The sequence below is a fragment of the Silurus aristotelis genome, assembly GCF_946808225.1.
Source record: "Silurus aristotelis genome assembly, chromosome: 2".
Classification (NCBI taxonomy): domain Eukaryota; kingdom Metazoa; phylum Chordata; class Actinopteri; order Siluriformes; family Siluridae; genus Silurus; species Silurus aristotelis.
This window is the reverse complement of record NC_139575.1, coordinates 24,001,187-24,021,031: the sequence shown is the minus strand read 5'-3', so window position 1 is coordinate 24,021,031 and position 19,845 is coordinate 24,001,187. Positions and strand designations below refer to the sequence as shown.

General features: G+C 39.4%; 2 protein-coding genes across 6 annotated transcripts in view; both read right to left on the bottom strand.

The window, feature by feature from the left end:
• LOC310720344 (uncharacterized protein) overlaps nucleotides 1-19,845 on the bottom strand; it is a 388,245-nt gene that overhangs the window by 158,631 nt on the left and 209,769 nt on the right. The gene's annotated exons all lie outside the window — the stretch shown is intronic.
• cdh22 (cadherin 22) overlaps nucleotides 1-19,845 on the bottom strand; it is a 246,472-nt gene that overhangs the window by 53,420 nt on the left and 173,207 nt on the right. For all 5 annotated transcript variants that reach the window (XM_083529723.1, XM_083529724.1, XM_083529726.1 and 2 more), the window contains 3 exons: nucleotides 17,158-17,325; nucleotides 13,352-13,539; nucleotides 12,134-12,390 (listed from right to left, as the gene is read on the bottom strand). In XM_083529723.1, coding sequence (XP_083385849.1) covers nucleotides 12,134-12,390; nucleotides 13,352-13,539; nucleotides 17,158-17,325 — 613 coding nt within the window. The remainder of the gene's footprint in view (nucleotides 1-12,133; nucleotides 12,391-13,351; nucleotides 13,540-17,157; nucleotides 17,326-19,845) is intronic.

Below are 19,845 nucleotides of genomic sequence, written 5' to 3'. Positions count from 1 at the left end.
AGTTAGCTATACACAAGATAGAGTTGATGGAAGAGATAAAGATACAATTCTGAGAAATTTAAACTCCATGCAGTGAAGAGTTCCTTTATCCCACCAGATTTAATAAAGTCTTCTTGGCAAGCTCCTCTGGTTTTGCTATTTCCTTCTGTGTCTCCTTATTTTGAACCACAGATGGATTGACCCTGTCCTTTTATTTAAGGAAGTAAAAGCACAAACCTGCTTTAGTGTGTATGAATGTATTGCATCCTGGCTTGGCTGAGAGAGATTTGTACTCTCTGTTTGCAATGCTGGTAGGGAAGAATCTAGGAATCTGTTTGCCTACTGAAACAATGGCAACCCCCCTTCATTTCAGTGTTGGGGTCATCACTGCAGTACCTGATCATGTAAGGGCAAATGTGTCAGATGAACTAGAATTCCAGATTTTGCATTACCCGTGTGGTACATTGACAAACTGAGTTTTCTTGAGACTTATTTTTATTGTTATCTTATTTGTCAGATAAACAGAAGAAGGACAGTTTTATGGGTTTATGCTAGATTTTACTCACTTACTTGATTTTCCATTTTAAACCAGTGAGTTCAGCAAGATAAAAGAAGCTTGTAAAGTGGCCTCTTAAACCAAAAGCATGTCAAGCTAATGACAAAAAGCTATAAAAAATAAAAATATACTTTTTTAAAATAGTTTTTGATCCTTCCCTTTGCTATGACTAAATGACTGCATTGATAATGTTTGCTCTGCCCACTTTGTAAATAAACCAGATCCGCTTAAGGACTATTGGCAGGTTTCATTAACTCCATTAACTCCCGATGCTTCTGAGATTTCACCATCTTGTAACACTAGATGGTTTCCTGCAATACACAATAATGCCCTTTGGCATGAAAATGCTTCAACTAGTTTTTAGAGGTTGATAAACATAGTTGCTATCTATTATAGCTTACTGAAGTTTTTTTTTTATGGTTTATTCCTTCGACTGGCTTTTATGACATTAAACTTGACAGTTTATGGGTAAATTTAAACATTTAAAAAACATATTTTCAGTAACAAGTAAGACAAGGGCAGGTGTATCACATGACCATTAAAAACTTTTAAATTCCTACCATTGCTGACAATTCCTAGGTATACATGGTTACTAAATGTTTGTTGTTTTCATTTTGTTTTCGGGGTGATTTTACGACCAGGAAACTATAAAAAGCGCCTGGAGTGAAGCCTATGTAATACGTCGGTGCTGGTGGGTAAGGCTTACACCTCAGCAGGTCAACTGCTGCATGAGTACACACCATGGCGGTGCTACAGACGTATCAGGCTGACCTGCTGTAAGAGCTAGACACAGAGGGGTGGCCAGGAGGTCCAGGAGCTTTGCTGCATGGCAAATTTAGCTCTCAACACCTTCCATCATCGGGAGGTTACAGAAACAGGGACCCACAGGGACCAAGGGTCCATCAGTCTCGAGAGACTGATACCCTTAAGAGACTAACTGACAGCCTGGGAAGCTCTGCCAGACGCGTACTGTAAACAGAGGCTACACGATTCAGTTTGGGTCTCGTCTGCCTCTGTTCCACCTTGGTGGAACCCGAGCAGGCTCTGGTCATGGAACAAGAAGTGGACACTCTCATGAGAAAGGAGTCTCCAACAGACAGAGAGTCCAGGTTCTACAGCCAGTGCTTCATAGTTCCCAAATAGAACGAGGGTTTATTCCTCCTATTCTAGATCTATTCTGATTCTAGATCAGCTGAAGATGCTAACCCTCAAGCAGGCCATGTCTCAGATCAGTTCTGAGGACTGTTTTGTCATGTCAGATCTAAAGGATGCATACTTTCATGTATCCATCCTACCTTCTCACAGGAGGTTCCTGTGGTTCGCTTTCATGGCCGAAGCATACCAATATAGGGTACTTTTGTTTGGTCTTGCCCTCTCACCCTGCACCTTTACAAAGTGTGTGAATGTGGCTTTGTTCCCCCTGAGATGTCAGTGCATCCGCATCTTAAACTATATCGACGATTGATTAATATTAGCTCCATCAGAGCAGTTAGCAGTCCAGCATCGATTTGTCGTTCTCGTAAAGGAATTCAAGTGCCCCTAGTGGGGCAATCACTGGAAAGGACCCGCTAGTGACGCATTTTTTTTCACGGCACCCAGAGGCTGAGGCCTCCGAAACGACCTAGTGTGCATGAGTGGCACTTGCCTGTTGTGTTGGAAGCTCTATCCAATCCACCCTTTGAGCCATTGGTCAAGGAAACTTTTAGGCATCTTACAGGCAAGACTGTGTTTCTCCTGGCCATCTGCTCTCTTAGGAGATTAAGGTATTTGCAGGCCCTTTCCGTGGCCGCCTCTTTTCTGGAGTTTTCTCCAGGCATGGCCAGTGCCTACCTGTACCCTAAAACTGGTTACATTCATAAGGTGCCCTCGGTCATCCCATGACCGATTCTATCCTCGTCCTTTTCAGGCCTCAGACCATCTCCATGACATCTGCAATGCTGCGGGCTGGTCCACCCCACTGTCCTTGTCAGGTTCTATAACCTTGACCTCAATCTCACCCCTGGCCCCTCTTGTCCTTCGACCTAGCTCTGCCCTCACACAGTAGTCATGAATTGGTCAGTCTGGCAGTATTGGACTCTCGTTTCCAAAGTTTAGTTGACACAGCTCGAGTTCCTGAAATAAAACATCTCCAGGTTACATATGTAAGTAACCGTGGTTCCCTGAGGGCTGCCATAATGCCAGCATTTTTTACCAAAAAAAAAAGGTAAAATGTAAAAACATGTCTTATCTTTCCTTTGGTGCTATCTGTTCTCTCCCAGGGGCGGTCACCTTTTTTATCAGTTTTCTTCAACATTCATCTAATTAAATCTGTTAGTCAATGTCTCTTTTCTGTATGGATTGTGGGTACTGTAAGAAATGCACTACTGAACTTGCAGCACACTACTTAATACCTGCATTACTCATCTTGGTCAGTGGGACACCTTACATCATGGCGGTAACACTTGGGCCCACTCTTTTTTTTTTTTTTTATATCATTCAGGGAAAATCAACAAGTCAAAAACTGAAGTATAAAGTTAAAGCATAATGATGTGAACTTTGTCACTGATAAATTGTTATTTATAGTTACCTTGCAATTCTGTAAGAAAATGCAACAATTGTTCCAATTGCAAATGTTTTGGTATTCTTGGTGCTTATTCCAATAATAATAATGCTTATTGATTTTGTTTGCACTGCAACAACACAAAAAAGGAAAGAAAATGAAACTTGATTAGTTGTGACGTGTGTCACACTGAGCATGGAGAAAAGAAAGAAGTGTAAAAACATAGACAATCTCAAAAATACAAGTCCATCTTCAGAGAACTTAATGTTCAGATGTCCACTTTGCGCAATATCATCAAGAGGTTTACAGCCCAGGCCATTGTAGCTAACCTCTCTAGACGTGGTCTAAAGAGCAAAATTATTTAAAAATTACAACAAAGGATTGTTCGAATGGTTGGTAGAGAACCCAGATTAAATTCCATACAAATTCAAGCTGATCTGCAAAACAGGGTATATCAGGGTCAGCTCGCATCTGTCACCATTTGAATGATAAAGGACTCTTTGGTAGGAGACCCAGGAATACACCACTGCTGACACAAAGGCAAAAAAGAAAGACTGGAGTTTGCCAAAACCACAATCCATCTGGGAGAATGTACTGTGGACAGATGAGACAAAAGTAGAGCTTTTTGGTAAAAGACATTATGGCACTGTTTAGAGAAAAATAAATTAGGCCTTCAAAAAAAAGAAGACAGCCCATACAGTTAAACATGGTGGAGGTTTAAATATGTTTTGGGGTTGCTTTGCTGCTTCTGGCACTGGTTGCCCTGACTCTGTGAACGGTATCATGAAATCTGTTGATTACCAAAGAATTTTGGGACACAATGTAGTGGCCACTGTCAAGAAGCTTGTCCACCAAAGGTCAACGTTCTTCCAGCAGGACAATGACCCATAACACACTTTAAAAAGCACTCAGAAATGGTTACAAACAAAGTGCTGGATAGTTCTGAAATGGCCAGCAATGAGTCCAGATCTGAATACCATAGGACACCTGTGGAGATCTCACAACAGCAGTTGGAAGAAGGCAGCCTTCAAATCAGAATGACCTGGAGCAGTTTGCAAAAGAAGAGTGGTCCAAAATTCCAGTAGAGAGGTGTCAGTGTGCGGGTAGTTGAAAGGGAGGATCCAAATGCAGGACGCCAGAGGGTTATGGTGAAAATGATCTTTAATAAGTGAAGAACAGGCAGGGGAAAAGACACACTTCAAAATTGCTGAGAGACAGAACAATAGGGCAAAGGCAAAAAGACAGTCCAATAAAATATCCAGAGTCAGAATATAGGCAAACTAGGCAATGGAGGCCAAAACCAAATCCAAAACAGTCCAAAGTCAAGAGCCGGCAAACCAAACAAAAAAAACAAAAACAATCCAAAAAGTTTAAACCAGAAACAGAGGCAAAGAGAAGGGGTCAGGGTCCAGATCTGGGTCAGAAACAGGATCAGGAACCAGAACAGGCAGGAGCAAGAGTACACAAGAGTATCGCAGGTCTCACCACAGTCCTTTTTTTCACTTTTTGAACCTCTCTCAATTACTTTGCACTTTGCACCTAAACTTATCCACCTTCACCACATCTTCTCCCTGCAACTGCACTACTCCACAGCCCTCCTTCTCATTCACGCACATGTATTCTGTCTTACTCCTACTGACTTTAATTCCCCTCCTCTCCAGCATGTACCCACACCTATCCAGGCTCTTCTCAACCTGCTCACTACTCTCACCACAAATCACAATATCATCCGCAAACATCATAGTCCATGGAGACTCCTGTCTGACCTCGTCCATCACTAATGCAAACAGGAAAGGGTTAAGAGCCGTTTCTTGATGCAATCGTTTCTACTGCACACTTCACTGCTGTCACACTGTCCTCATATATGTCTTGCACCACCCTCACATACTTCTCTGCCACACATGACTTCCTCATACAATACCACAACTCCTCTCTTGGCCCCCTGTCATACGCTGTCTCACACAAACTCACCTTTTGACCCGAGCTACTGCAGGTTTGCACATCTCCCTTATTCTTAAAAACCAGTACCAGCACACTCCTTCTCCATTCCTCAGGCATCCTCTCACCTTCCAAAATTTTGTAGAACAATCTGGATAAAAACTCCACTGCCATCTCTCCTAAACATCTTCATGCTTCTACTGGTATGTCATCTGGTCCAATCAACTTTTCACTCTCCATCCTCCTGATAGCTGCTCTCACTTCCTCCTACTACTCCTATCCACTTCCTGCTTCACCTTATCCACATCACACAACGTTCTCTCTCTCTTATTTTCCTCATTCGTCAACTGCTCAAAATACTCTCTTCACCCTCTCAACACACTCTCCTCACTAGTCAACACATTTCCATCTCCAGCCTATATCGCTCTAACTTTCAGCACATCATTCCCAGCTCTGAGGTGGAAAATCCATTTCTCCTTCTTTAGTGTCTATCTTCTCATACAACTCCTCATATGCCTTTTCCTTAGCTTCTGCCACATCCCTCTTTACCTGCTGTCACATCTCCTTGTACTTACGTTTACTTTTCTCATATCTCTGCTAATACCAATTCGGTTTTGCCAACCTCTTTCTCCTTATGCTTTCCTGCACTTCCTTATTCTGTCTGACCGCTTCCCTGAACCTTAAACTACAGTCTTCCTTCTTTAGTTTCGACCATCTTATTCTTTTTTCAGTCCTCACTCTCCGCCTCTTCTTCTTCATCCTCCAAAGCCATCCTACAAACCACCATTCAATGCTGTCTAGCTACACTGCCCCCTGCCAACACCTTACAGTCTCCAATCTCTTTCAGGTTGCATCTCCTACATAGAACATAGTCAACCTGTGTGCACCTTCCTCCACTCTTATACGTCACCCTATGATCCTCCTTCTTCTTAAAATAAGTGTTTATCACTGTAATTTCTATCATTTTAGCAAAATCTACCAAAATCTGCTCTTCCACATAACTCTCCCTAAGACCATACCTACCCATCACCTCCTCATCACCTCTGTTCCCTTCACCGAGATGGCCATTGAAATCTGCCCCAATCACCAATCGTTCTTTCCTAGGTACACTCTCTACCACTTCAACTAACTCACTCCAGAATCTTTCCTTCTCCTCCACCTCACAACCCACTTGTGGAGCATAAGCACTGATGTTCCCCTTCAGGAACTCGAGCTGCGTCGAAACGCTATAAGAACGCCCCTGCGTGACCGCGCTCTGAACCACGTGTGTAATCTGACGAATAGGCGTTTGGAACGTGACGTCATCAGCGGGCGACGTCGCGTAAACAGGAAGCTACAAATGGCTGCGAGATGGACCAGACGCTAGCTCCTGCGAGAGAAGGTAAGCGCCACAGGGATGCAGGGATTGTGGCACGGAGACGCAGCGTCTTGTTCCCTCGGAGAACTAGGGTTACGGTCGTAACCTAGAGACGAAATTAATCATCACCCCTTCAACTTCCAGCTTAATGTTCATCACCCTATCAGAAACTCTCTTTACCTCCACTACACTTTTACTAAACTCGTCCCCCAGGATCACCCCCACACCATTTCTCTTTCCATCCACACCATGATAAACAATTTAAAGCCACTTCCAATGTTCCTGGCCTTACTCCCTTGCCACTTGGTCTCCTGAACACACAACATCTCTACCTATCTCTACTTCATCATATTAGCTACTTCTCTCCCTTTACCAGTCATAGTACCAACCGTAACCTCCACTCTCCTACACCTTTCCTTTCCCTGCTGTTTTTGTAGACAACAATTGTAGACCTTCTCCTCCTTTAGCCAACAGCAGCCCATTTTCCACCGGGACCCTGTTGGCTAACAATACCTGTGCCGGTCGCTGGTAACCCAGGCCTCGACTGATCCAGTATGAAATTCTGATTTGTGATCTGCATATTAGATTTGGCACGTTTAACACTGGATGCCCTTCCTAACGCAACCTACCCATTTATCCGGGCTGGGGACCAGCACTAAGGGTGCACTGGCTTGTGCAACCCTAATGGATGTGTTGCTACCAAATATTAAGTTACGGGTGCCAATAGTTTTGTCCAGTGCATTTTTGGGTTTAGTGTTAAAGTGTACCAGATTCAACTTTTCTTCTCTGTTATTTTTTCTGTTGTTCCAATGTGAGTACAGTAAAACCCTGTTGTACGAGCATAATTCGTTCTTGAAAATTGCTCATAGGTCCATTTGCACGTACGTTCGAACTAATTTTCCCATAAGAATGAATGTAAAAGCGATTTAATCCGTTCCAAGATCTCATTCGAACGTAGAAGTATTTGTAGCCTATTTGAACAAACAAATACACCGCAAATTACCATAATGTAAATATAATTTAACACTTACTCATGTGGTAGTGGTTGATTGCGAGTGTAAGACACGCACCATGCTCATAACCGTCTCGGTTTCCAAGGTAATTCTATTTACTTTCGTTTTCACAGCACCATCACTGATTTTCTTGGGTGACATTTTTCAAGATTTCTAGTGAAATAAAAATATAAAAGTAAAAAAAGTTAAGTTTTTGCTGCACTGAACAACGAGAGCGACCGAGTGATACGTCATCAACTAAGCGACTGATGCGACCCTCCGCAGAAAACGGGGAACCGACAGCGTGGGTTTGCTCGTGCCTTCAAAATTTGCTTGTGAAATAGGGTACAATTTTGTGAGCAAGGTCGCTCGTATCTCCGTTTGCTCGTACTATAGGTTGCTCGTACAACGGGGTTTACTGTACCAAAACTTTTGCCAAAACACAATAATTTTCTGAGCAAACATTTGCATTTTCTGACAAAATTGTGTGTGTGTGTGTGTGTGTGTGTGTGTGTGTGTGTGTGTGTGTGTATATATATATATATATATATATATATATATATATATATATATATATATATATATATACATACACACAGCAGTAGTGTCTCCCTAATTACTCTTTGGCTGATCGAGTAGTACATTACTTATTTTATTTTCCGCTCAATCATACCCATAAATATCTAAATAATTTAAAGCTGATTTGTTATCACACAACTGAGATTTAGGATTTATGTTAATATTTTCTCTGTCCTGGGGCTTTTAAACACTCTTTCCTGCCATGCAGTCACTAAGAATATGAATAAAAATTATCAGAAATCAAATCACTAAAGTGCTTAATAGAGTAAAAGAATAGACTAGGAGTAAAGCAGGATCATGAACAAATCTTATGGAAGCAATAACAGTATATTTATATATACAGTGAGGAAAATAAGTATTTGAACACCCTGCTATTTTGCAAGTTCTCCCATTTAGAAATCATGGAGGGGTCTGAAATTGTCATCGTAGGTGCATGTCCACTGTGAGAGGCATAATCTAAAAAAAAATAATCCAGAAATCACAATATATGATTTTTAAACTATTTATTTGTATGATACAGCTGCAAATAAGTATTTGAACACCTGTCTATCAGCTAGAATTCTAGCTGATATCCTGTTAGTCTGCCTTTAAAATATCTACCTCCACTACATTTATTATCCTAAATTAGATGCACCTGTTTGAGGTCGTTAGCTGCATAAAGACACCTGTCCACCCCATACAATCAGTAAGAATCCAACTACTAACATGGCCAAGACCAAAGAGCTGTCCAAAGACACTAGAGACAAAATTGTACACTTCCACAAGGCTGGAAAGGGCTACGGGGAAATTGCCAAGCAGCTTGGTGAAAAAAGGTCCACTGTTGGAGCAATCATTAGAAAATGGAAGAAGCTAAACATGACTGTCAATCTCCCTCAGACTGGGGCTCCATGCAAGATCTCACCTCATGGGGTCTCAATGATCCTAAGGAAGGTGAGAAATCAGCCCAGAACTACACGGGAGGAGCTGGTCCATGACCTGAAAAGAGCTGGGACCACCGTTTCCAAGGTTACTGTTGGTAATACACTAAGACGTCATGGTTTGAAATCATGCATGGCACGGAAGGTTCCCCTGCTTAAACCAGCACATGTCCAGGCACGTCTTAAGTTTGCCAATGACCATTTGGATGATCCAGAGAAGTCATGGGAGAAAGTCATGTGGTCAGATGAGACCAAAATAGAACTTTGGGTCATAATTCCACTAAACATGTTTAAAGGAAGAAGACTGATGAGTACCATCCCAAGAACACCATCCCTACTGTGAAGCATGGGGGTGATAGCATCATGCTTTGGGGGTGTTTTTCTGCACATGGGACAGGGCGACTGCACTGTATTAAGGAGAGGATGACCGGGGCCATGTATTGCGAGATTTTGGGGAAAAACCTCCTTCCCTCAGTTAGAGCATTGAAGATGGGTCGAGGCTGGGTCTTCCAACATGACAATGACCCGAAGCACACAGCCAGGATAACCAAGCAGTGGCTCTGTAAGAAGCATATCAAGGTTCTGGCGTGGCCTAGCCAGTCTCCAGACCTAAACCCAATAGAGACTCTTTGGAGGGAGCTCAAACTCCGTGTTTCTCAGCGACAGGCCAAAAACCTGACTGATCTAGAGAAGATCTGTGTAGAGGAGTGGGCCAAAGTCCCTCCTGCAGTGTGTGCAAACCTGGTGAAAAACTGCAGGAAACGTTTGACCTCTGTAATTGCAATCAAACAAATATTAACATTGACTTTCTCAGGTGTTCAAATACTTATTTGCAGCTGTATCATACAAATAAATAGTTAAAAAATCATATATTGTGATTTCTGGATTTTTTTTTTTAGATTATGTCTCTCACTGTGGACATGCACCTACGATGACAATTTCAGACCCCTCCATGATTGGGAGAACTTGCAAAATAGTGGGAGAACTTGCAAAATAGCAGGGTGTTCTAATACTTATTTTCCTCACTGTATGTATATATATATATATTATACACACACACACACTGGCAAACAAAATTAGAGAACAATTTATAAACAATTGAACAATTCTGAAATAATGTCATCTTCACTGCTCAACAGTTAAGGGAGTTTTTGTCCTGTCTATACCATGCTAGCAGAACACCTTTTCCACAAAATAACTACGGCATTTCCAAAAAAAAACATTATTTTCCAGAAAACACACTGATCAAAATTAGAGAACCCTTTCAGATACCTCCCAGTTATTGGTGTTTATCTGGTACCTGGTGCTAATTTCCTTGATTATCTGTCAACCCCTATTTAACTGGCAACCTACCTTGATGGTGGGCCGTTTTAAAGTGACTAAAAGCCTCAGGCAGCAGGCTGTCCAGATGAAGGCCAAAGGGATGACCCTATCAGCCATAGCAAGACAAGTTGGTCGTTCCAAATCTATGATTTCAAGAATATTGAATCTTTACAATATCACAAACTCATTCAAGTCTGCGAAGAAGGCTGGTCGTTCATGGAAGACAAATGCAGGAGAGGACAGGACACTGTGGAGGATCTCAATTGGCAATCGTTTCCGCACTGCAGCTGGAATTGCTCACCAGTTCAGTGCTAAACAGGGTAAGGATCTGTTTCGTCATACAGTGTCTCGACGTTTGAGAGCATTTGGACTGAAATCCCACTCTGCAGTGACCAAAACTCTCATTAGCAGAAAGAATCAAAAGGCTAGACTAAGCCCTGCTGAGGAACATGTTGTGTGGACAGAGGAGAACTGGTCCAAAGTTCACTTCAGTGATGAAAGCAAGTTTAATTTATTTGGGTCAGATGGGAAACATTATGTTCGGCAACAAACTGGAGAAAGACTGAACCCAAAGTGTGTAAAGAAGTCAGTGAAAAGTGGAGGAGGAAGTGTCATGGTTTGGGGCATGTTTTCTGCAGCAGGAGTTGGGCCTCTTATACAACTACATGGCAGAGTGAATGCAAATGTTTATCAGAACTTTCTTCAACAACATATGGTTCCTTCCCTGTGTTCATCACCCAATCAGCCCACAGTGTTCATGCATTACAACGCTCAATGTCACACAGCAAAACAGGTAAAGCAGTTCCTTGAAACTGAAAACATTGAAATAATGAAATGGCCTGCCCAGAGTCCTGATCTCAACCCAGTAGAGAACCTCTGGAAAATCATTGGCGACAAAGTTATGGGCAAAAAAACCCACTACAGTCACCGAACTGTGGAGGAGACTGGAAGAAGAGTGGACCAAAATCACACCAGAGCAGTGTGAGAGACTAGTGCTGTCCTGTGGCCACAGATGTTCCTACTAATTGCTGACTGTTGTAACCTTCAGAAACTTTTGTTGTAATCTTTTTCCATGCTACAGTCATTGTTGTTCTCTAATTTTGATCAGTGTGTTTTCTGCAAAATAATGTTTTTTTTGGAAATGCCTTAGTTAATTTGTGGAAAAGGTGTTCTTGGAGCATGGTATAGACAGGACAAAAACTCCTTCAACTGTTGAGCAGTGAAGATGACATTATTTTAGAGTTGTTCAATTGTTTATAAATTGTTCTCTAATTTTGATCGCCAGTGTGTATTTATATATATATATATATATATATATATATATGTAATTGTGTATATATAATTATTATTATTATTTTATTTTTATTTTTTTTTTCGGATGTAAAGCATGAGACTGAATAAAGGAGATAAACTGTTAGGTCAGTAAATCCAGAGCAGGGAAACATAATGTAAATAGGCTCATTGATTACTGGGAAACATTGACTAATGTTGGGTATTATCTCCATAAGCAGCTTGGCAAATATATCTAGTATAATGTGTCCCATCAACAGGGGAAATATGTCCTTATACTAATGATAATTGGACAGGAACAGGTAAAAAAATACACACACACACACACACACACACACACACACACACACACACACACACTAGCAGTTTATAAAAATATGTACTGTATGAACTTTTGATACTTTGATTAAGATTTTAGATTCTAGATCTAATAGATCTAAGAATATTAAAAAATAAATGTGATAAAGTTAAATGATTATATATATATATATATATATATATATATATATATATATATATATATATATATATATATATATATATATATATATATATATATATATATATATGACAGTTCATGTTAAAAGTTATCCGTCAACAGTTTTTATGTATTCAGGTTACATATTGGATTTCTCTAGTGAGATATAGAACAGAAATACGTACCTAAGAGGTACATTATCCACATCTGGGTCCCTGGCTGTTACAAAGCCCACAAGGGCCCCTTGCTTGGCATCCTCTTGCACTTCCATAATTGTTCCAGTAGGTGGAAAGAACACTGGAGGTTCATCCACATCTGACACACTGACTCTGACAATGGTCTGATCCCGGAAAGAGCCCAGGTCCACAAAGCGTGGATCCACATGCTTATTCACTGCTTCTACCACCACATTATGGGTGCGTTTCTTCTCAAAGTCCAGAGGCTGCAAGGTACAGTACAATAAAAATGGTAAGAAACAAATCCAAACCTTATGAACTGTCTGGATTTAGAAATAACAGGTACTGCTGACAGGACATTTAAGGGAAGGACTGTTTAAAGGGAAAAATCCCTAGCAAGTTAGTAAGAAAAATGTGATCATAGAGTATTGACATTATTGGAGATTGCAAGAATATCCTTACCATGCACTTTTTCAGTAACACCTGTACACCTAATCATTTTTGCTGTTATCTAATCAGCCAATTGTGTGGCAGCAGCACAATAAGAACAATCATTCAGATACATGCCCAGAGCTTCAGGTAATGTCCCCATGAAACATAAGAATGGGGAAAATAGTGAAATCTCCGTTACTTTAACCATGTCATATTTGTTGGTACAAAATGGTTTAAGTATTTCAGAAACTAATGATCTCTTGGGATTTTCACAACAGTCTCTAGAGCTGAATTAGTGAAAAATCAAATTTATGGAGGATTTTCAAACTGCAAGTCCAGCAGTTGGATCCTTATTACCTTGGGGTTTAAAAATTAAGACAATTTGCCAAGAGGAGTGGGCCACAATTAAACCAAAATTATGCAAAAAGCTATTAACATCTTAGCAAAGATTTCTTGAAGCTGTAATTGCCCACAATAGTTTTGCAACAAAGTATTAATGTTACTAATTTGTTAATTTTTTAAACCCTAACTTTACTTATGTATCTTTATGCTGGTAACTGCATACTTATTTGACCTCTGGGGAAAAAATATTTATTTTAGCACTCTACCTATAAATGTAAAAAATATTCCCAAAACAACAAAGTATTTTATATATTTTCCACATTTTTGAATGTTTAAGGTAGAAAGTTAAATCTAAAATAAAACTGAATTTTTATAAAGTTCACTAAATCTAGGGTTCCATTCCTCTACAAATTTTGTTCTTTGCTTTGCATAATGGAGTATACCAGAGTGTACCTTCTTGATGATAATGATAGCTTCTTGTGTGTCTGTGTCAGTGGAGACTCTGAAGAGCTCTCCTCCTTCCTCGTCTTTAATCAGGTAGCTCATATCCGTGTTCTCACCCATGTCTGCATCTGTGGCCATCACTCGGCCCACCGATGTGCCCACTGCCATTCCTTCTGGAACTGAAAACTGACACATCTCTAATAATAGGAAAGAGGAAAAAAAGAAAGGAACAGAGATTAAGAAAGTTGTGCATATTAAAGCAGCAATGAAGCTATACATTTGAAGAAGAAAATACTTTTAAATGTACATTATAGTGAAATTAATTCTTAGAATTGTATTTACATTTACAGCATTTGGTAGATGCCCTTAGGCAGAGCACATTGCATTGATATAATTCATACAACTCAGCAACAATTGGGTTAAGAGCATTTTTCAGGGGCCCAGAAGGGGCAGCTTGGTGTGGCTGGGATTTAAACGCACAACTTTCAGATCCAAAGTCCAATGCCTTAGACTAGCACCTTAACCAATAAGCTACTCCCTCTCTTATAAGGAAGTTGGATACAGATCACAATGACAGCAATGGAGCAAAAAGGTTTAAGTACCACACTCTAGGTCCCAGCAATGGCATTTCTTATTTCCCTGAACTTAGAGACATAAACCACTGAGCCATTATTGCCATTCATAATGGAAGGGCATGCCAAGCTGGGGCAATTTGCAAGGTGTTAGTACTTGGCAAGGAGTGGTACGTGCCTATCTTGGTAGGAGAGACCATTTTGCAATGCTTTAATCAAACACCTTTTGTAGTTTTCGAAAAACATTGATCACTTTCTAAATTTGATGCTTTGGGGACATTATGTTACACAATAAATAAGTTAAAGCTTGCATGCTGCTGCTGTGAATCCCACAGCATAGCAATTTAGTTAGTATTCAGTACTGCAGCTTAGCAAGCAAACAGGCCATTTTTTTGGGTGCGTGGAAAAAGACGCACATAGTATTTAAATACACTATTTCACAACCCCTATGTAGTATAAACAATATCAAAAAATGGAAAATAAATGTCATTGTAAAATTGTAATTGTAAATCAATGATAACTGTACTTCAGATTTCCCACGGCCCCTGCATGATTTTATACACTGCTAGTGGTTTGGATGATTTGAAAACTGCATAAATGAGCAGGTGTGCAGGTGCTTTTAATAAAGTGACCGGTAAGAGTGTACATTCTCGTTAAAACATGCATATTACTTTTGACTCCGCATAGCAAGGTAAGCATTCTCAATTACATGGCCAAAAATAAATGGTCTAAACGTGGGCTTCTTTCTGGTTGGGAGGAAAATAGAGAGAAAACAAGGAGAGCCATTGAAATAAAGAAGAAGAGACTGGGGACACACATACAATGTTGTATTAAATCCAACCTAATAAAGACTAGTAAAAGAAAAGATAGGAGTCAAAAAAAATAAAGGAAATGGGTAGAAAAAATATTCACGTGAACATTTATATGTTCAATATACTTGAGCCTGTTCCTCTCTTTTGTATTTTTTTTTTATTTATTTATGAAGGAAAATTCCTCCCAACAAGCACACATACACACACATCACAGACTCACACAACACACACACACACACACACACACACACACACACACGCTCCAGTTTCCCAATGACTTTAACTAATATTAAAAGCTTTGCCCCTCAGATCCTTAGTGATATGTAAGCAATGAGATTTTTCTCAGACCTTTCAAATCACCACTATTTCAAAGCTCATATAACAACATCTGCCACTTTGTAGACCAGACAGACCAGACATTTGTGATGTATTTAAATACAGAGCTATCAAACTCTGACCAAAGAGCTTTGGATTAAATATACATTTATTCAGCTGTTCACACTGGAGCAGTCTGCTTGATCCACAACAAACCGCATTAAGAGCGTGTAGAAATCAGTATACCTAAGCACAAAATGGTCCAGAGAAATGCCTAGGGCCCTGTGTAATGCAATATTCTTTACACTGCAACATATCTGTGTCTGGTTTGAATTCCAAAGAGGTCATAGAATAAACTAGGGTTTTAGTGATTTTTCAATCATTAAATATGAAACATACCTCTATGTCCTTCGAAACACTGGAAAATGCCAGTGCTTGGTTATGAATTCTGCATCTTACACTTAATAATTGTCTCAAAAACTTTTTTTTTTTTTTTTTTTTTTTTGGGGTACAGTTATTATTCTTGTCTGTACCTGTCTGCAATACGAATTTAGTTGGCTCTACATGTAAAAAATTTAAACATACTAGAAGCTTGATTTAAACTAATTTAGCCAAGCATCTAGTAAGGACCACTTAATTTCGGCCTCATTATCTGACAAGCCACTGGTACCCACGTAAAAACTCCAAACATCTGCTCATGTGACTGTTTCTGTTGAAGATGTACACAAGATCCCAGTTTTGTGTACTAATGTACTAAGTCAGATATCTTATGAGAAAGAAATAAAAAAAAATGTGTTTGTGATGTGTTTATTAAAAAATAAAAGGTCTCATTAACAACAAAAACCAAGCTAAATTAAATAAAAAATAAAAAATCAGGCAGCTTGAGCCAAAAGAGCAGAAGAAACTTGTATAATAGAGTGCTGGGACACTGTCGTTTGGCAGCTGCAGCAGTTTGGCAGCATGCAGAGTGATCTCTTTGATGGCTAATTATATATTTCCTTAGTGGTTTATTGATGGATCTTCTTTGTGTTAATGATTTCAGTGCACTGCTTGTCCGTGAGTATATCTCAATGACAAAATATACCATCTTTACTCTGGAGGACCTTGAACTTTTTTTTTTTCACTGGAGGTTTGAGCCCAAAAAATTATTCCTGTTCTAATATTTCAAAGAAATATAGTGTCGAAGGTATAACTATTATTTTTATTAAAATGAATAATCCTCGTACAAAAACTAACCTGTATGCTGCAATTAATTTTTTCAGTAAGAGTGAAATAGAGTCTTAATATAGTAACCCTGCTCCTAATGTGCCTATATATATATAAAAAAACTCGTTAAAACTTTATCAACTTAATGTTTAAGGTTTAAGAGTAATTTACAAAGAGTTTTTGTCAAATTAAATTTTCTTGCCAACATGTTAAATGCTGTATTTATGGACTAAGAGTATATCCTGCTGAAAGTGGGATGACTGCAATGACCACAGCTATTAAGTAATGGAGTGATATTTTGATATGAATTTCATTAGCCGCAACTGCAAATTTTATCTGTGACTATTACATCAAACAGTAAATTCTGCCTCAGTTATTAGCAATTAAATTTTTGCTGCCTATATTTCCCAATTATTATTATTATTATTATTATTATGATAAGTATGGAGTCTGAATATATGAACTAAAATCCACTTATGCAAAATTTTATCACATTTTATTTTCTTATAAATTAATGCATTACATTTTTTTATATGTGTACTATGCAGCCTACTACCACATCTTCAATCACCGGTAGCTTCATCAATCATGTGTATTGATGGGATAGACCTCACATTTAGCTTAGTAATTTTAAAAAATCAGCTTGATGAAAATGTTTTAACAAGGAACCCTTAGTTAGGTAACATTTATTAGCTATTTACAATTTTTTTTATTTTTACTTGAACTTTATACTTTGAAGTCATACATCAGTAGTGTCATTGGTTCTACTACATTAACAAAACCCAAATGATATTTTGCCTGCCAAGTTGTTCCCATATTGCACTGGAAGCTTTTTATTCAGAACCAGAAGAGCTGGAAAGGCCATTGATAATGACATGTCTGTTTTAAGGCATACATAAATAGCACTCACTCTGAGGGAAACGTGGAGGGTTGTCATTAACGTCCGTGATCACTATGGTCACCGTAGTGGAGCCAGAGAGACCACCCATTTGGCCTGCCATGTCTGTTGCCTTGACAACTAGCTCATAACGGTCCTGCGTCTCCCTATCAAGATCAGATACAGCAGTCCGAATCACTCCTGTGAAGAGAGAAAAAGAGAGAGAAAGAGAAAGAGAAAAGGGGAAAGTGGAAAGGTCACCCTTTGTAGACATGGTGATGATTAAGATCTTCAGCATCAAGGGGACGATTATCAGAGTCAAATAAAGAATGCAGCAGAGATTGCTTCAAATAAAAAATACTGTGAAAATTAAATTCAATATAAGGAAGAAACAAAACAGTGACTGTTCAGGGGACTTTTATCAATCCTATATCAGAGTTAACATTCTGTTATTTTCAAATTATGTTCAACTTTAAAAGTCAAGAATAAACTTAAGATAAAGGCCTGTCTAGACTTTACACTCCTCACCTTACTGCTTAATAATTTTCCTATATGCACCTAGTTTAAACAAACAAAAAAAAAAGTAAGACCATAAGACTTGATTTTGTTTTGCATTCTGTAGTCATATGAAGACTTGATTTATAGAATTTTAGGTAGATTTAATAATCAAATCAAAACTGTTATATCTGGTATGTATGAAATTAATGTTTGCTGCTTAAATAAACCATGCAGATTTAACCCCCCTCAATGAGATGTTGCATCAAAAACGCATTGGGAACGCTTCCACATTGCCCATGCACAGTATCATGTGTGTGATCAGTCAATAGAAAGTGTGGCGGCACCGGCAGGGTGACATCACGACCAGTAAGCCATAAAAGCACAAGGAGTGAAACCGGCGTTAGCTTCTGAAAAGGGAAGGACGCGCTGCAGGGATTCAGGCAGGCCACCTCGATGGCCACCGTCCTTTAAATATTATCCACTTCCTGTTCCATGACCAAAGCCTGCTTTGGCCCTACTAGGGTGGAAGACACCTCATTGAACCATCTATCAGAGCCTGCTAGCCATTTAGACCAATCAGATTTAATATTTGCTTCACAGAATAGCGTCAGCATTTTTCCGGTCTCTGATTAGTTGGTAAGAGGGAAACTGTTGCAGACAAGTTCGACTTGCAAAACACGCCTTTAGTGTGCTGCACACATTATTACATCTGAGTTTTTTTATGCCAACGGATGTAGAGAAATTGATATGGTCTCGGACATACATAAAGATCCATTTTCAAGAAAAGCTAGACATCGTGAGGAGAGGTCGGCCAACCCCGAAGCTAGCTAGCTTGTCTCAGCCAAGGAAAGGGTTTGTTCACCGCTTCCAGACCAGTGAATACGAGCCGTACCACTGGCTTACATCCTCTGAGGAGCAGTGCAAATTATGAGCATGAGTAGGTTGGATTTTATCTTTTTTTTTTTTTTTTTTTATGTTTTTGTCATGTTATTAAACAAATATTAATTCTAAACTGCTCCAGATGATGCAGGTGGCACAGTTCAGTTGTGTAGAGTTTTGGAGTTGTCTTAACTGGGTTTCTTGCTTTAGTAAAATGGTATTGATCTTCCATATGTAAAAATACATCTCTTTTTGTAATGCCAGGCATTTTTATATTGCGATTTGTATAGTATTGATAGTTTTTATAATTGTGACATGATAGTGATGGTATTCAGAAATGGATTTAGTTGGGTAAGTCCCCACTGAAGGCCCAGGTACCAAATACACAGCCCTCCACTGATATATATTTATTATTATTATTAATATTATTATTATTATTCTTTATTTTTTATTTTTTTAAGCTATAAGTCATTGTTTATAGCCTGTCATATGGTCTCGTCACAGTGAATAATTGGAATTTTTTGCCACACCGTCATAGGCTTTCCTGAATTTCTACCATAGGGCTCCTGGTTTAAGATTACCTTACATTTTTATGAATAATAATACTTGTGCTTGTTTTCTGATATACTAACAGGTGTGTGGTATTTTTTTATATTAGAGCACCTGTGGCATCCAGATGGTATGAAAAATTTAGTTGACAAACTAACCAAAACCATGTTATTCTATAGTATTAGGATGCTTCATTTAGTATTGTTTATTAATCAATACAACGACATTACAACTGTTGTAAATGAATTTATTGTATATCTAAATATGTATACACAGGGGAGTGGTGGCTTCAGCGGTTAAGGCGCTGGGTTGCCGATCGGAAGGTCTGGGGTTCAAGCCCCGGTATCGCCAAGCTGCCACTCTTGGGCCCTTGAGCAAGGCCCTTAACCCTCTAAGCTCCGGGGGTCCCTTACGAGGGAAATATCAAGGTCCGTGACGTCGGAGTGACGTGGGGCCGCCTTCCCGTGGGCTCACCACCTGCAGGAGGGACCGTAAGGGACGGTGCTGTGAGGATTGGGCAGCAGTCGAAGGCGGGGGCCTGCTTAGACTGCTGCCCCCGCGACCCGAATTACAGATAAGCGGGAGAAAATGAATGAATGAATCTAAATATGTATAATCAGTCATCATGTGTGTATTTAAGCAGGGTGGTGTGTGGTCTTTTCTGCCTTTACATTGTTCATAAGTAGAGTTCAGCAAAATGTTCAACCTTATTCACAAAAAAAATAAAAATAAAATGGAAAGTATCTACAGTCATCTCTATGTTCAGGTGAGCGATTTATTAAAGTGCTACTCTTT